The sequence below is a fragment of the Elaeis guineensis genome, chromosome 6 (assembly GCF_000442705.2).
Source record: "Elaeis guineensis isolate ETL-2024a chromosome 6, EG11, whole genome shotgun sequence".
NCBI lineage: Eukaryota > Viridiplantae > Streptophyta > Magnoliopsida > Arecales > Arecaceae > Elaeis > Elaeis guineensis.
The window spans coordinates 58372677-58390507 of NC_025998.2; the positions used below are offsets into that span (position 1 = coordinate 58372677).

Consider the following 17831-nt stretch of genomic DNA (forward strand, 5'->3'; position numbering starts at 1 on the left):
CATTTGCAATGATGGTGCAGTTAGTTGGAAGAGTTTCAAGCAAACGGTGATTGCTGATTCCACCATAGAGGCAGAGTATATTGCTACATCGGAAGCTGCGAAAGAGGCATTCTGGTACAAGAAGTTTGCCGCAGAGCTTGGAGTGATGTCATCGGATGCCATCCTTCTTTACTACGATAATAATGGCGTCATAGCCCTAGCTAAGGAGCCAAGGTCTTACCAGAAGTCTAAGCATATCGAGCGGCGATTCCATCTGATCTGTGATTACCTCGAAAAAGATTATGTCGAGCTTAAGAGAGTTGACTCCACAGATAATGTGGCAGACTCACTGACAAAGCTATTAGGCCAGCAGAAGATCAAAGCCCACCTTGAGAAGATGGGACTTAGATATGTAGCCAATTGGCATTAGGTCAAGTGGGAGTTTGTTAGATGTGTGCCCTAGATGCCAGATTGGCTGATACATTCCAGTACAAATCTAAGGATAAATTTATAATTTTGACTATAAATCAATAAATGGGTTATTCTTCTATCACATTGTGTACATTGTGTCTGTGATACATCCTTTGAGTTAGTAGGAATGTCAATTCATATTTTCAAGAGTTGAAAATTTAAGGCATGAATTTACATAACTAACTCATAAACAGCTCCTGACCACAGGATCATCACGAGGATGGTAATCGATTCGGAAGGTTAGTGTACGATCGCTTTCTTAGGATAGATGTGTCTTGAGTCTACGGTGTGGAGATACCAGAGTGAGAGTAGAGGTATTTGTTGAGAACGAGAGTACTGAGCGTGACCATATCGAGCAGTTATAAGGAAGTCTACCTTCTCGTCGATGACTAGCTCGATGCTGTAGTTGTGTGTCTAGTTCTTTGACATGAGGTGCATCGACAGTTCATCTTGAGTGTGTTATAGTTTGACTACACCATAACTCGATCTCCTAGCCATTCGAAATCCTGAGGTGTATGTTGGCTGTAGCATATTCATTGTAGGAACCAGATCGCACCAAGATGGGATCTATCAACCTCGATAAATGAGAGTAGTCCTATGATGATCGAAGGATCGAGTTCTTAAGCCCATGGCCATGGCAGAGTGAAATAATGGAAAAAAAATTTTTATTGGGGTTTCACATCAGACTCGGATCGATCGATTAACTCATATGACTGATGTTGGGTTTGACGAGTTCACCTTAACCCTAATTTAGTCGGGACTCATGATAGAAGAACTCAATCACACAGGTAGCTGCACCGAGAGGTTCATCTTTAGTTCTGATGGATTGCCACCATATACTGCTAGGTGTCACTGATAAATTTTGAGAGCAATTAGAATGATCTTGATGATCGATCATTCCAATTGTATGAATTAGAAGAGTTCTGGTCCATCAAAAGGAGTTTCGATGATGTTGATGATGAGATCATGACATGTCTCATTATCATACAGAATTGAACCTAACTGGGTCATACTAACAAGGGTTAGGATCTGGATGTCCTTAATTGGGCTAGCCCAATTGATTTGGATTAGATCCAATTAGGTTCAAAAAAATCATGCTAGCACTCGATTGAGCCTAACTTTCTCCTCGTGTAATTTTTTCTATCTCGACTGAGCCAAATATGATTTGACTCACCCAGAGAACCTTGAGAAGATTTTTCTCAGTCTAAATTAAGCTTGTCTAGCTCAGAAAAGTCTTGTCTTAATTCATGAGATGAATTTAAAACAATACCTGCTAATTCCTGTCACCTGCTATTTTCATTTTAGGATATCTATCAAATGTTGACATATGGGTTTTAAACTGAAGGCCACTTGGCAAGAGCTCATTAGAGGATTTTTATGTAGTGTCCACATGCCAAATTTACATTAAATTGGGTGCCATAATCAGATTATGGTGTGAGCCCAATTGGATTAAGTGGGTGCCCCAAGTGGATAAGGATGGAGAGTCTTGATCAACATGGACTAGTTGGTGCCAACCTTTCTTTGTGCTTATCCAAAGTTGGTGCCAACTCTTGGAGAGAGGCTTGGGTTCTTATCTGATATGATCAAATGATATCACTCCATCAATCAAAATTTTTTCAAATTTATTAAAATTTTTTGATTGATCGAATAATGTGGCACTGCGCAGCGCAGCAGGGTCTATATAAACCCTATTTGTGCCTAGGGTTTTATGTGATTGTGCCAAACCCATCAAAGCTATTGCCCCCTTTCCTCTTCTCCACATCCCATCTATAGCTCTCCCTCTCCTCTTCACGTTTAAGGAGTTGGACGTCCATCTGGTGCAAGATCAAGGTGTGGTGACACCTTGAACAGGAAGGCTGCAGGAGTTCTTCGACAAGCTGCTGCTCCAACTTCAGGAAGACTTTTGAAGATCTTTCTAATCAGATTTAGTTTTGATTTTTGGAGCAGAAATTTGCAAGGAGAAGATGATTCAGGTCCTGTCTGAGTGGATACTGGTAGAGGCCAAGCGATTGCATGGCTAAATCAGAACCTCAGGCTTGCTGCGATCATCTACAGGATAATCAGATTATCCTTAAGATATTTCATATTTTTTCATGCTATTAAATTTATTTTAGAATTAATATTAGATAATAAAATTAGATCTAGAGATTTAGATCTGAAATAAATGTAGGATAAATTTTTTTTTAAATTATTCTGTCCCAGATTTGATGAAATCTGGAAGATCCTACAAGGAAAAAGATGGTTTTTCCTTCATCAATGCCACCACATGTAGATCCCCGTAAGATAGCAAAATTAATTGGTTAGTGCATTGATTTGATTGTTGATTTGAAATATTTAATTTTTGACATATCTGCGTGCCATAAAATTCTGGAGCAAGTCTGAATCCTATGAATCTTTCTCTCCCACTGTTGCTCCCTTGCTCTTAGCTTTTATGTGCTGCAGTACTTTCATGTGCCAAAGTATAAGTATCACTTCTTCATTGCTTTTGTCCTAGATTTTCTCCAACTGATTGTCCCTTGTAAGTTCTTGAGTTATGTCCCCATAAATGACATCTCCCACACCTTATTCTTGTGTTAACTTTACTTATTCTACTTGGAATAGGTTGTTGTGGTTCATCTACATCTCTTCTTCTTTTCCTTTTAGACCCACCAGGTGGCCTCCTTACAATTGATAGTGAAGGGTCTAAGTTAGTCTTAGACTACATGTTCTATCCATTAAGTGGTTGGAGGAAGTGAGAGTATGTTCTCATATAGGTTTCTTTATAGAAGTAAATATGTATGAACTTCTTCGACCTCTTTTTTAAGAAGTATATACATTGTATCGAATGTGCACAAGGTATACCAGTCAATTGCTATCTGAAATAGCTACATTCATACTTGTCCAAATCCACAACAAACTGATTAGGATCATGTTCACCTTCATATATGCTTGTCCAAATAATCAAATAATCTTTCTCCAATGAAAATATGTAAAGTATAATATTACTTTCTATTGGTCAGAAATGAATGTCCATCCTCTATCCCTGTGCGAGCCAATGTCAAGCTGAAGAAGCTCCAAGAATCAAGACCAGTTGTCTTTGGATTCAGCTTCAACAATAGCTCAAGCAATTGGGTACATACCATCATTTCCATCAATCCTAATTGCAGCCATTAACTATCCCAAGCAAGGTCTTTTTAGGTGACAAGCATCTAGGGCAATTATAGGCCTATAGCCATCCAAAAAATCTTGCTTACAAACAACAAAACATATATAAAATCTTTCGAACAATGATGGACCAATGGGTTGCTGTGTATCAAGAAGCATTTTTACTGTATTGCCTTCGTTTGTCCTTCTAATCTCCTCAGTGTAATCCCATAGTCTGTTGTATTGCTCTGCTATACTCCCATTGATAATCTCCATTGCCTTTCTCTTTATCCAATAAATTTGAGATATTGATATCTGTGCATTCAAATCTTTCCTAACTTGCATAACCAACTCATTGGGCTTCCAAAAGGATTGACTCCTGAATCTTTCAAGGTACTTGTTGGCTAGGTAACTTGATTTTATATTTCTATTCCAAATTTTCGTATAACAAGTATACTCACTATGATAAGACTTAATCCGTACAGTTGATGCATCTTGTATCAAAGAAGCATGCAATTTTCACCTATAATTGTCATGGCATATTGCTTTTACCCTCACCTTATCATTTTTTACCAACTTAACATTGTGGGCCCCATTAATTGCTTGCTCTCTAATTGCTGCTTTCAGGATGATAAAGCTCTTGAATTTCATATCCAACTAAAGTGAACATTGCTTAAATCTATTTTCTCTCTAAAAACCTCAAATGTATCAACTTTCTCCTCATCTGAAGATTTATATGAATCCAATTCATCACTTACTATATAGACTGAGGAAACATCCACCTGGATTTCACCTTCTTCAGCCTTGGGTTCAGATGTTCAAACTATAGTTTTAGCCTGTTCATCTCTAGGTTCTACCTCTTTAGCCTTGGGTTCAGATGTTTTCAACTATAGTTTCAGCCTGTTCATCTCTAGGTTTGGCCTCTTCAGTCACAGGGTCAGTTATAAATGGAACCTCCTCTTCATCACTCCTAACATAATCATTATTATATAGATGATCTAAATAAATATTTATATCACTCTCCCTTCCATTCCCTTCAGCCCCACCTCCCTCACTGTTTTTAGCCCCACCTCTCTCACTTCCTTCCATAATGGGTTCTTCATATAAATGAATCAGCACATACTCTAAATTAAGCAATGGCTCAGCAACTGAACAAAGCTACAGTTCATCCTACTGCACTAGCTCTAGCATAGCTTCTTGCAGTTTATCTCCATGTTCCACGTGAATATATATCATGCCATCTGGAGGAATGTCTGAAACTATGTCTAAAACATCTTGATCATCAAAAATGAACTTCAAATCATTATTCAAATCTTTTTCTAGCTTGACATAGTAAAATTGAGATATATTAAAATCTTAATATCACTCAACATGCTCTTCATCTCTGAAATAGAGAATCTATTTGCATCCACATTATCAAAAATTAAAAATTACCCTCCAATATATCTTACATTAGGTCTAAATATGAATTTTCTACCATGATGAATTGTGATAGAAAATATATCAGAAGTCATATCCAATAATACTCTAAGGACCAAATTATATATTATTTAAAGATTACTGATCATTTTAAAAAAGGATATATACTGTGAGGACCACAAAGATATATGTTAAAAGAATGTAAATCACTGTCTGCATGTTAACAAGAGCACAATAGTGAGCAATCTTCTATCTAACAATGAATACATATATACAAAAGCATAAGTTCAATTATAGCACCCAACATAGACAAATAATGAAGAATGAGGACCAATTAAAACATAAATATATAAGCATGAGGACCTCTAAATCATAGCACCCAACATATTCAATTCAGTCTAAATAGAGTATACAGATTTCAAATGTCCATGTTTGCATCACACAAACTAGTAAATCCCTTCCAAACCTATCTCAAAAACTGCCACAGGCCACAAAGGGATTCATGCCCTAGCTTATTGACTCTCTTTGGTACAAATCTTTGATTTCATAATCACAAATCAAAAAATATCAAAATTTTCAAATTTTTATACCCTATTTCATAAACATTATATACATGCAGATTAAAAATCCAACAGTATAAATTTAAGATAAATACCTCAGTTCGACGGGGAAGAAAGATGCCAAATATAATGAGGAACAAAAAAATTTAGATCAATGAATACCGTGGAAGAGGAATGATGAATGACTCCAAACATCGACCTTCTTCAAATTGGGGGAAGAAGAGGCTTTGATTGGAGAAGAAGAGCCGCATCTTCTGAGATTAGGACACAGGCAAAAAAATATAGCATAAAACATCTCTTAGAACGGTTTAGGCCATTTAATCATCTATTTTGCCCACATCATCATCAGGTTTTCAAATTTTTTTAAAGCCATGTCAGCGCCGGCCAAGCTTGATTATCCATATTTGTACCAGATTTTGTCAAATCAGACTTTCAATGAGAGAAAATGATTGGAATTGTATCCGAGGGCAATACTAAAGAGATTCAGATAGTTGGAGAGTTAAAGTTTAGGATTTTATAATTTAAGGACCATTTAAAAAAAATCTGACTTAATTTAGAGACTACGAATATAATTTATTCAAAATATTATAAACTTGTTAAGGTGGTGGACTAACAATAAATGAAAGCTAATAGTACAGTAAGTTTTATTGAAAATATAACGATGTCCATAAAATAGATTTATGGTTCACATGACTATTACAACTAGACATGAGTAATTGACTTGCCTCCCTCACCACAACTTTGTGGTGTGCGACACTTCCTTTCGATCGCACAATTGAAACAAATGCAAGGGAAGCAAACAAAAATGATCAAAGAAAATATGAATGGTAATTAAGATGGGGATAGGATTAAAAAAAAATAAATTTCTTACGGTACCACAAGATACTGTGCATGATTAGGCATTGTCCATCACAAGATGGACGGACACACATATTAGAATACTAAAATAAAAAAAATATAAATCTCAAAAATATTTAAATAGTTTGGACAGAGGGTGTAGCCATCTATCTCATGACGGATGACATCTAATTAAGCACAATATCTTACGATACTTTTTAAATACCGCAAGAGATCTTATTTCTTAAAAAAAATGATACATTTTCTAAGTTGCATCTAAATTTATATGTTTTCTATATTAGTTTTAATAAAAATTAAAATAAATTAATATTAAGATAATTAAAAGAGAACACAACAGTGGTTGTACCCATAATAAATACTATCAATCAACAACCGCGCTTAGAGACGAGAGGAGCAAACCAAGATCACATATAATATTGTACGGTAGGTTCGAGTTGTATGCTTGGTAGGACAGAATAATTGATCTTCTCCCATAACATCGCCGGTTGATCCCACCCCCTACAAATCGCAAAGCACTCTAAGCTCAAAATGACGTCATTCATCGAACAAATGGTGGGAAGGTAGATGGATTTTTGTTTCATGCGAAAGATACAACCCCTACCCTGATTCAAGATGCCACATTGGCTCAAGGCGCCAGAGCCACCGACACCGCGAGGCCTTCCTTCATTGCACAGTAGAGAGAGACAGAGACAACCTCCCACCCAATACAAAAACCTGGGGATTCTTTGTAGCATCCCCTCCTGTCCCATATCCAAATCTCTGCCTCCAAAGGAAACCGGCAATTCCCCTTCTTTAATCGCTACTTCTAATCCCTTCTACTGATTTTTTGATTAATTAAATAAATAAATAATAAAAGAAGACGAAGTTCTAATAGATGACTTGCGGCATTTACAAATAGTGGCTTTGGAACAACGACAGCTCATCTTACCATCTCTCCTTTCCGTACCCACCAACTCGTGAAGGCACGTTGCAAATGGTACTGGAGCAACGCCGCGCCCGCCGCTAGACATTTAGGAGGCATAATAGCTGTCAAAAGGAATCCATTCCTGCTGGTTCTTGGAAGAGAGTTGCTTCCACGCCCAGCGAGTAGGAGGGCAGAAGAGTCTTGCTGTCTTCAACCGCACCTTTCCCTTCTCAACTTTCTCACCAAACACGGATACCCTAGCAAAGAAGTGAGTGAGAGAGAGAGAGAGAGAGAGAGAGAGAGAGAGAGAGGTAGAAATAGAGGACTTTTGTGTTTCTTCCCCCTCCCCGGCATCATGGATTCCCGGATCTATGGCGGCTCTCCGACGATCCTCTTTTTCGTTCTACTGGTCTCCGCCACCGGCGTCCGCTCCGCATTGCCGAAGAACTTGGTCTCCCGTTCCACATTGCCATCATCCGGCTCCGGCCAGATCAACTCCAACTCCGTCCTCGTCGCCCTCCTTGATTCCCACTACACCGAGCTCGCCGAGCTCGTCGAGAAGGCCCTTCTCCTCCAGAACCTCGAGGACGCCGTGGGCCGCCACAATGTCACCATCTTCGCCCCCCGCAACGAAGCCCTCGAGCGCGATCTCGACCCCGAGTTCAAGCGATTCCTTCTCGAACCCCGGAATCTCAAATCCCTCCAGACTTTGATCTTATTCCACGTGATCCCCTCCCGGATCAGCTCCGATTCCTGGCCGATATCCGAATCCGCCCGCCACCGCACCCTCGCAGCCGACCACGTCCACCTCTCCGGTGGCAGCGCAGCAAAGCAGGTCGACATCGCCGCCGTGGTCTACCCGGACGCGGTGATTCGCCCAGATGGCGTGATCCACGGCATCGAGCGCCTCCTCGTCCCCCGATCTGTCCAGGAGGACTTCAACCGCCGCCGTAGTCTGGCCTCCATCTCCGCCGTCCTCCCCGTCGGCGCCCCCGAGCTGGACCCCCGCACCCACCGCCTCAAGAAGCCCGCTCCGCCTGCCCCCGCTGGCTCTCCGCCGGCCCTCCCCATCTACGACGCAATGGCCCCTGGCCCCGCCCTCGCCCCCGCTCCCGCCCCCGGCCCCGGCTCCGGCAAGCACTGGTTCGACGGCGAGAGCCAGGTCAAGGACTTCATCCAGACCCTCCTCCTCTACGGCGGCTACAACGAGCTCGCCGACATTCTGGTAAATCTTACGTCGTTAGCGACGGAGATGGGCCACTTGGTCTCGGAGGGCTACGTCCTCACCGTCCTCGCCCCCAACGACGAGGCGATGGCCAAATTGACGGCGGATCAGCTGAGCGAGCCGGGAGCACCGGAGCAGATCGTGTACTACCACCTGATCCCGGAGTATCAGACAGAGGAGAGCATGTACAATGCGGTGCGGCGTTTCGGGAAGGTGCGTTATGACACGCTCCGTCTCCCCCACAAGGTGGTTGCGCGGGAGGCTGACGGCTCCGTCAAGTTTGGCCAGGGACAGGGCTCCGCATATCTCTTCGACCCGGATATCTACACCGACGGCCGGATCTCCGTCCAGGGCATCGATGCCGTTCTTTTCCCGCCGGAGGAGGAGACTCCCGCCGCCGTCGCGCCGGCTGCCGTCAGGAACACCGTCAAGGCCGCCAAGCCAAGGAGAGGTCAGTCATTGTCATCATCACTACTTATTGTTGTTATTACTTGTATGAATTTATCTACGCCTGTTTTAATGCGGTTACCATGGGTGGGTTTGGGCTGTATCTTTGGCGAGAAAGAATGATCTTCTTTCTTTCTTGACCTCAACCGTTGGATCGCATCTCGCACACATCCGAAACACTCCGAATCTGCTCGTTCATCCACGCACAGAACCTGAAGCGGTTATTGCGCGATCCAACGGTGAAGTCGCGCGAAGAAAGGTGAATCCTTCTTTCTGCTGCATAAAAAGGAAGGTGATTCCTTCTTCAACCCGGTTTTGATAGGCGGTGGATGTAGGAATACTTCACCCAACCTTGATGTTTTCTTAATTACCATTTGTCTGAAAATTTTGACTTTAATGATTATGCTTAACCGGGAAATGAATGGACGAGATTATTCGATTTTATTGTGAGATTTGGTGTTGCTCTCACCGTTCGGTAAAAGGTGATTGTAACCTGGTGGTTACTTGTTAGCTGTCGGCAGAGCAAGAGGAATCCGGTTCTCGTCCGCCGTGAATTGGGTCACACTTTTCCAAGTAATAAAAAAAAAACAAGAAAAAGAAAAAGAATTCTCGGCACTCTTCTTGGCTTTGGAGACCCCTCGAATAGCCACATACGCCTAGAGGGTATTTTTTTTGCAGCAGTCGGGTTCTTTTACCCTTGTCCGTTATGTCACGGACTTGTGGAGGATAACGGACATGCACGGGGTTTTTATGGCATTGATGATAGGGTTGGCTCGCTTGTAAGTTATAAATCCATCGAGTTTGACTCTGTCTAGCCAGGGTCGTCCAGATATTTGGTCTTAAAATTTTGGATTTTGTTAGTTGGCGGGAAGATGTATTTGTTATTGTTATTGTGACTGACTTTGTTTTAGGCGGAGGAATAATATTGTTTTCTGTAATCCAGGGAAGTTGTTCGAACTTGGGTGCCAAATGCTTGGAGCTTTGGGTCAGCGGGCTCGTTTCACCAGCTGCCAATAGATAAAAGGTGCATCAAACGGAAGGTAATTCTCAAGGAAAAGACAGGTGTAGCCTAGTGCAAATTCTTCACGTATAACGCGGAGGATGGTTTAAAAGGAGTTTTGTATGTTAAGTACTAGAAAGCAGAGGTGTTCATGCGTGTATAGAAATGTCTTTGTGGGTTGTCAATTGGCAATAATCATAAACGTGCATAGATAAATTCTTTTTACACCGTATGATGTGAAATCAACTATATTCTACCTTAGTACTAGTTTGCTGTTTTTTTCTTTTGTTTTTTTGTACAAAGGAGGCGTCAAATTAAGACCGGGAATGAGAGGATCCATAGGCATCAGCTCTTTGCAAATGAGCCAGCTAGCCTGGTTCTGTGCATTCCCCTCCCGGAACACATCAGCAGACTGACACACCGAGGCCAGCCAGTTTGCTACTTGATCACCGTCCCTGTAGATATGGATATCTTATAAGTGCCCACGTTACTCCCTCGATCCGCAAAGTGTCTGTTAAAAGAGTATTACAAATCGAGGCCCACTATCATCTCAGGAACCATTAATTAAAGATATCATTGTAATCCAATTACGTTCCAACCAAACCTGAGATGCTTTAAATTTTAATATAACCATACACAGGCCCTCACAAGCAACTGCCAGTTTAGCATTATGGGATTGAACATGGATGCAATCTCTATCCGGCATCATACAGGAGAGGACCTAAATAATCTCTAATATCTATTCCAACATCTGTTACGGTATCTTTGATGCAACCATCAAAGTTAACCTTCAATAAACGAAGGGAAGGATGCAACAAAGTAACATTAATATCATCTAAAGTCAAGGCGCATCCAATGCTAGGATCACTTCGGTGACTTTGCTGTGTCAAAAGAAACAGTTGATTGGGCTTTACTGCATTCTGCATTTAGGTATATAAATCATCTCACATCACCAAGGGACGAGTTTTTCCTTGAAAACAGCCTCTCATTTCTTGCTTTTTCATATGAGCCATCCAGAACAATCAAGGATTTGATCCCTTTCTCTGCCTGGATCTGTGATAGAAAATCAAACAGCACCAACAAAGGAGAGAAGATACTCTGTGATATCCCAGCCCAATCCATAAACCAAGAAACCGCGTGGCTCTTGAAGCATGAAAAAAAAAAGAAAAAAGGCCAGCACATACTTTGCGCATGCTGGGGAAATGTGCAACCAACCCGACTCCAGAAGGAGTCTTGCTTTCCTTCTTCATCTGATTTTGATTCCAAGTTGGAATCAAAAACTTCTATCGGCAGCTCCAATTGGCCATTTATTTAAGACTCAGTCTTCTCCCTTAAACAACCATTGAAAAACACCACCAGAGTTTTATCGGGCCCTTTTTCCCTTCCATTTTGTGTTGCTTACCATCGTCTTATTCACCAAAAATTAAAGACAAATATCACTGAAAATAAAGTAATGATCCCTTGAATCCTTTGCTCAACTTTCTCCTCATCTTTCTAAGCCCTTAGAAGCTTGGATTCTGACCGGTTATCATCTGATTTCTTCTTGAAAAGCTGGGTCTCCGATTTCCGTATTTTCTTCCATGGATTGTCCTTAATTTCCGATGTTGATTGTCACCGTTGATCGCTAGAATGGTGACCTTTGGCTGTTTCATCATGGTCTTTCCTCTCGGTCGTGGGCACTATTAGCTGGGGGTGACCTTCCCTACTTTTGGAACAAAGGGGATAAAGAGTCCTTATTCCATCACAAAAAAATCAAAGAAAAAGAAGAAGAAGAAGAAGAAGAAGAGAGAGTCTTCCTCTTTCTTTTCTTTTCTTTTTTTTCTGACTTTGAATCTTTGCTTTTTCTCTCTAGAAACTTTCACTTGCTCTCTCTGTTGCTCCTAGATTGATTTTGATGATTACAAAGCAGATTGAAGGGATACAAATAATTTTAAAATGAAAAAGTCCTTATGCTTTTCAAGGGCAAAATCGTAATTTCACTAAAATCCTGATTTGATAGTACCATTTGGTAGAACAAATGATTTGAAATCTATTGGTGAAAATTTCATTGTGTTTGGACTTATATTTTTGAAGTTATGAAGGTTTGAAGTGCATGAGTCGACTCATGAGTCAACTCATGGCACTGTGAGCTGATTGGCACGCAAAAATTCTCCTTGGCACGCTAGTTTTCTGGCTTGGCACGACCTGTGAGTCGACTCATGAGTCGACCCACAAGGCATGAGTCGACTCATGAGTCGACCCCTGCTAATTTGAGCCAAGAATTTCCAGAAACGCATTCTCTGGTTTTTGCAACAGAGGTCGACTCATGAGTCGACCCCTGAAGCATGAGTCGACTCATGAGTCGACCCCTGCGACGGGAAATGTCAGCAACGGCTATTTTTTTGTCCGTTTTAATTGCCTTTTATGCTTCCTAAAATTGCTCTAACGGCTCTTTATCTGCCTAAATTATTTTCTCTTGCTTCTAATGTCATAAAATGCTTTTAATGGTGAAAGAAATTGTAGATTAAATAGCAGATCAAACGTGAAATCAAAAAAAAAAAAAAAAGAAGAAAGGATCCGAAATCTGCACGAAAAAGCCTGAGATCAACGAAATATTTAAAAAGAAAAAGAGAGAGGATCCACAATATACAAGAGAGATTGTGAAAGAGAAAAGCAAGAGCATTCAAGAGGATCTTTCAAGCCTATTGTTCAACCTTGATCTATAGATCTTCCAAAGCTTTCAAGAGATCTTCAATCAACAAACAACCTCTTCTCAAGCATTCGTTCAAGCGTTCATCCACCTTGAGAAAATTCGAAAAGGGTTCTTCATTTGAGTAAAGTTTTTATTGTTATATTAGCTCATTTAAAGGAGCTGTTATTGTATTAATCTGTGCTCAAAATTTTCTAACTCTTTGTGAGTTTTAGTTCTTGTTTTTGGAGGATTTCCAAAACAAGGAAAGGTTGATCCGAACCTGAAATCGGAGTGTTTTGGGTTTACTTGTACCCAGGAAACAAGTGATCTAGCTTGGGATAGCTAGTGTCGGAGTTTCCGACGTTTTGTATTCGGGTTGAATACAAAGTATAGTGGATTGAAATTCCCAAGTAGGAGCTTGGGGAGTGGATGTAGGTGCAAGATTAGCACCGAACCACTATAAATCCTTGTGTTTGTGGTGTGCTTTATCGCTTCACTTTATTTCTTTATTATATTCTTGCATTCCTGCTTTAGGTAATTAATATTGAATTAAAGTCTTTGTTTTGTTCTTCATAAGTAATCAGTTGGGGCTTAAAATTTTTAGAAACCCAATTCACCCCCCCTCTTGGGTTGCATAGCTGGGCAACAAGTGGTATCAGAGCCGGTGCTCTAGCCCTTCTTTGATCTAACAATCAAAGAGCCAAAGATCTATGGCAACCCATGTCGGTATTTCTCTAGCCGAGGGGCAATCAACAAACCGACCTCCACTTTTCAATGGGTCTAATTACACCTATTGGAAAGCTCGGATGAAGATTTTCATACAAGCACTCGACTATGATATGTGGAGTATCATAGTGAATGGTCCTCACACACCCATCAAGATTATAAATGGTGAGGAGTCAACCAAACCCGAGAAAGAATGGGATGAGGTTGACAAAAAATTGGCACAATTAAATGCCAAAGCCATGAATGTTCTTTATTGTGCACTAGATGCTAGTGAATTCAATCGCATTTCTACTTGTGCATCTGCTAAAGAAATATGGGATAGGTTAGAAGTCACCCATGAGGGAACAAATCAAGTAAAAGAGTCTAAAATAAACATGCTTGTACATAAATATGAATTGTTCAAAATAGAGCATGATGAGTCCATAACTGCCATGTTTACTCGTTTTACTGATATAATTAATGGTTTGAAGAGTCTTGGCAAATCTTATACTAACAGTGAACTTGTAAGGAAGATTCTCAGGTCACTGCCAAGAACTTGGGAAGCCAAGGTGACTGCCATCCAAGAAGCAAAGGACTTGAACACTCACCTCTAGAAGAGCTTCTTGGATCCTTGATGACTCATGAACTGAGCATGAAGCAACATCAAGAGGATGAAGTCAAAAAGAAAAGAACCATTGCCCTCAAATCTATAACTTCGCCTGATTATGAAACGGATGAATCTGAAGATGAAGAACAGGATGAAGAGATGGCACTCATCACCCGAAAATTTAAGAAGTTTCTAAGAAAAAGGAAACAGGGGATGAGAAAGAAATTCACAAAAGGGGAACAAAGCAAAGAAAAAGAGAAAGATCAACCCCTTACATGCTACGAGTGCAAGAAGCCGGGACATTTCAGATCCGAATGTCCACAACTGAAAAAGGTCCCAAAAAATTCAAAAAGAAGGCAATGATGGCAACTTGGAGTGCGAGTAATGACTCAAGCTCCGACGAGGAAACCTCAACAGAACAAGCCAATCTGTGTCTGATGGCACATGAAAATGAGGTAACTTCTGAATCCACTAGTGAATTCACATTTGAAGAATTGCATGAAGCTTTCTATGACTCAATTGATGAATTAAAGAAACTAGGGAAGAAAAACAAAGAACTGAAATTGGAAAATCAGTCCTTAGTGAAACAAGCTGAAATTCTTTCAATTGAAAAACTCACCTTGAGTCAAGAAAATCAAAACTTAAAGGATGAAATTAACAAGCTGAAATCTATAATAGATAAGTTCACATTAAGTTCAAACAAACTAAATATGATCCTTGAAAATCAGAAAGCTATATATAATAAGGCTGGACTTGGCTATAAATCTCTGAAGAAACAAAAGTTTCTGAAGGATATTTATGTAAATTATTCAGGTAACAAGTCTACAAATATTACTTGTTTCAAATGTGGTAGAATAGGACATAAATCATACACATGCCTTAAATCTACCAATACAATTATAAAGAAAATATGGGTTCCAAAAGGAACCATTCTGACTAACCCAAAAGGACCCAAGAAAGCTTGGGTACCTAAGACAGAGACTTGACCTTTGCTTGCAGGTGTGTCTAGCATCCCAAGAAGGAAACAGAAAATGGTATCTTGACAGTGGATGCTCGAGACACATGACTGGTGATGAATCACAATTCATCACGCTTCATGCTAAGGATGGAGGGATGGTCACCTTTGGAGATAATGGCAAAGGAAAGATCATCGGGATAGGTAACATTGGTATCACTCCCTCCAAATACATTGAGAATGTTTTACTAGTTAAAGGTTTAAATCATAACTTACTTAGCATTAGTCAATTCTGTGATAAAGGGTATAAAGTAGTTTTTGAATCATCTGTTTGCATTGTGACTAGTCCTATTAACGATGGCATTAAATTTATAGGACATAGGCATGGCAATGTTTATATGATAGATTTGAATGACTTAGCCAAATTAGACATGCAATGCCTAGTATCCTTGAATGCTAAAATCAATGAGACTAGTGGCTGTGGCATCGTAGACTTGCACATATCAGCATGCATTCTCTTTCAAAATTAATTAAGAAAGATTTAGTTCTCGGTTTGCCAAAACTGAATTTTGAAAAGGATAGAATCTGTGATGCATGCCAATTAGGTAAACAAACTAGAGTATCATTTAAATCCAAAAACACTGTTTCAACTTCTAGACCATTAGAGCTCTTACATATGGACTTATTTGGACCAACAAGAACCACCAGTCTAGGAGAAAAAAGATATGGCTTTGTAATTATAGATGATTACTCTCGTTTTACTTGGGTTTTCTTTTTGGCTCACAAAAATGAAACTTTTCATATTTTCACTAAATTTCATCGAAAAGTCTCTAATGAAAAAGGATTTTCAATTCAAAATATTAGAAGTGATCATGGAACTGAATTTGAAAATCAAGATTTTAAAAATTTTTGTGATGAAAATAGAATTGGCCATAACTTCTCTGCTCCTAGGACACCCCAACAAAATGGGGTAGTTGAAAGGAAAAACAGAACCTTAGAAGAAATAGCCCGTACCATGCTTTGTGAAAGCAACCTTCCAAGATATTTTTGAGCGGAAGCTATTAACACAGCATGTTACATTTTAAATCGTGCTTTAATTAGATAATTTTTAAAGAAAACCCCCTATGAACTTTGGAAAGGAAGAAAACCAAATATTGCATATTTTCATGTCTTTGGTTGCCGATGTTTTGTATTAAATAATAGAAAAGAAAAACTTGGTAAATTTGATGCAAAATCAGATGAAGCAATCTTTTTAGGTTACTCCTCTACTAGTAAAGCATTTAGAGTTTTCAACAAAAGAACTTTAGTAGTTGAGGAGTCCATACATGTTATTTTTGATGAATCTAACGATCTTCCTTCAAGGAAGAATGAGGGTGTTGATGATGCAGAGCCACTAATAGAAGGTATGAAGGAGATCACTCTGAAAGACTCAGCAACTCCAGAAGATAAGGATCAAGAAGATAAACAAGATGAGAGAAGTGAAGAAATTCAAGAACAACCTCAAGGTACAAATGACCTACCCAAGGAATGGAGGTATGTTCACAACCACCCTAAGGAGTTAATTATCGGTGATCCTATGCATGGGGTAAAAATACGTTCTTCACTTAGAGATGTACTTAATCATTGTGCTTTTGTATCTCAACTTGAACCTAAAACTTTTGAAGAAGCTGAAAATGATCATAACTGGATTAATGCTATGCAAGAGGAACTTAATCAATTTGAAAGAAATAATGTTTGGACCTTAGTATCAAGACCTAAAGATTATTCAATAATTGGAACAAAATGGATCTTTAGAAACAAATTAGATGAGCATGGAAATGTAATTAAAAATAAAGCAAGACTGGTTGCTAAGGGATATAATCAAGAAGAAGGAATTGATTTTGATGAAACCTTTGCACCTGTTGCTAGATTAGAAGCTATTAGACTTCTACTTGCATATGCTTGCTTTATGAATTTCAAGTTATTTCAAATGGATGTTAAAAGTGTATTTTTAAATGGATATATCTCTGAAGAAGTATATGTAGAACAACCCCCTGGATTTGAAAATCATGCTTTTCTAATCATGTCTTTAGATTAAATAAAGCTTTATATGGATTAAAACAAGCACCTAGAGCATGGTATGAAAGGCTAAGCAAATTTCTACTAAATAATGGTTTTTCAAGAGGCAATGTAGATACAACCCTATTTATTAAAAGAAATCAAAATGATATGCTAATTATACAAATTTATGTTGATGACATAATTTTTGGGTCTACTAATGAATCCCTTTGTCAAGACTTCGCTAAGCTTATGCAGGGAGAGTTCGAGATGAGCATGATGGGAGAACTCACCTTCTTCCTCGGACTCCAAATTAAACAATCAAAAGAGGGAATCTCCATCACCCAAAGCAAGTACACCAAAGAACTACTCAAAAGATTTGGAATGGAGAACTGCAAACCAATTGGCACACCAATGAGTCCCTCAAGTAAGCTTGACAAGGATGATGAAGGTAAAAGCGTAGACTTAAAATACTACAGAGGTATAATTGGCTCATTATTATATTTAACTGCAAGTAGGCCTGATATCATGTTTAGTGTTTGCTTATGTGCTAGATATCAAACTAATCCTAAAGAATCTCATTTGAATGCTGTTAAAAGAATCCTTAGATACTTAAATGGTACTCAAACTCTAGGGTTATGGTACTCTAAGGACTCACAAATTAATTTATTAGGATATTCAGATGCCGATTTTGCTGGATGTAAATTAGATAGAAAAAGCACAAGTGGAACTTGCCAAATTCTTGGAGTTAACCTAATCTCATGATTTAGCAAGAAACAAAATTCGGTGGCACTGTCTACGGCTGAGGCCGAATACATTGCAGCCGGAAGTTGTTGTGCTCAAATCTTATGGATTAAGCAACAACTCGAA

The 17831-nt window shown here is 39.5% G+C and overlaps 1 protein-coding gene across 1 annotated transcript; it reads left to right on the top strand.

The window, feature by feature from the left end:
• Positions 1-7256: 7256 nt before the first annotated feature.
• Positions 7257-10243, top strand: LOC105035163 (fasciclin-like arabinogalactan protein 17). The gene is made up of 2 exons (XM_073259523.1): positions 7257-8990; positions 9930-10243. Exons 1-2 carry the CDS (start codon positions 7670-7672, stop codon positions 10001-10003), a joined length of 1395 nt encoding a protein of 464 aa, XP_073115624.1. The 5' UTR covers positions 7257-7669; the 3' UTR covers positions 10004-10243.
• The last annotated feature ends 7588 nt before the right edge of the window (positions 10244-17831 follow it).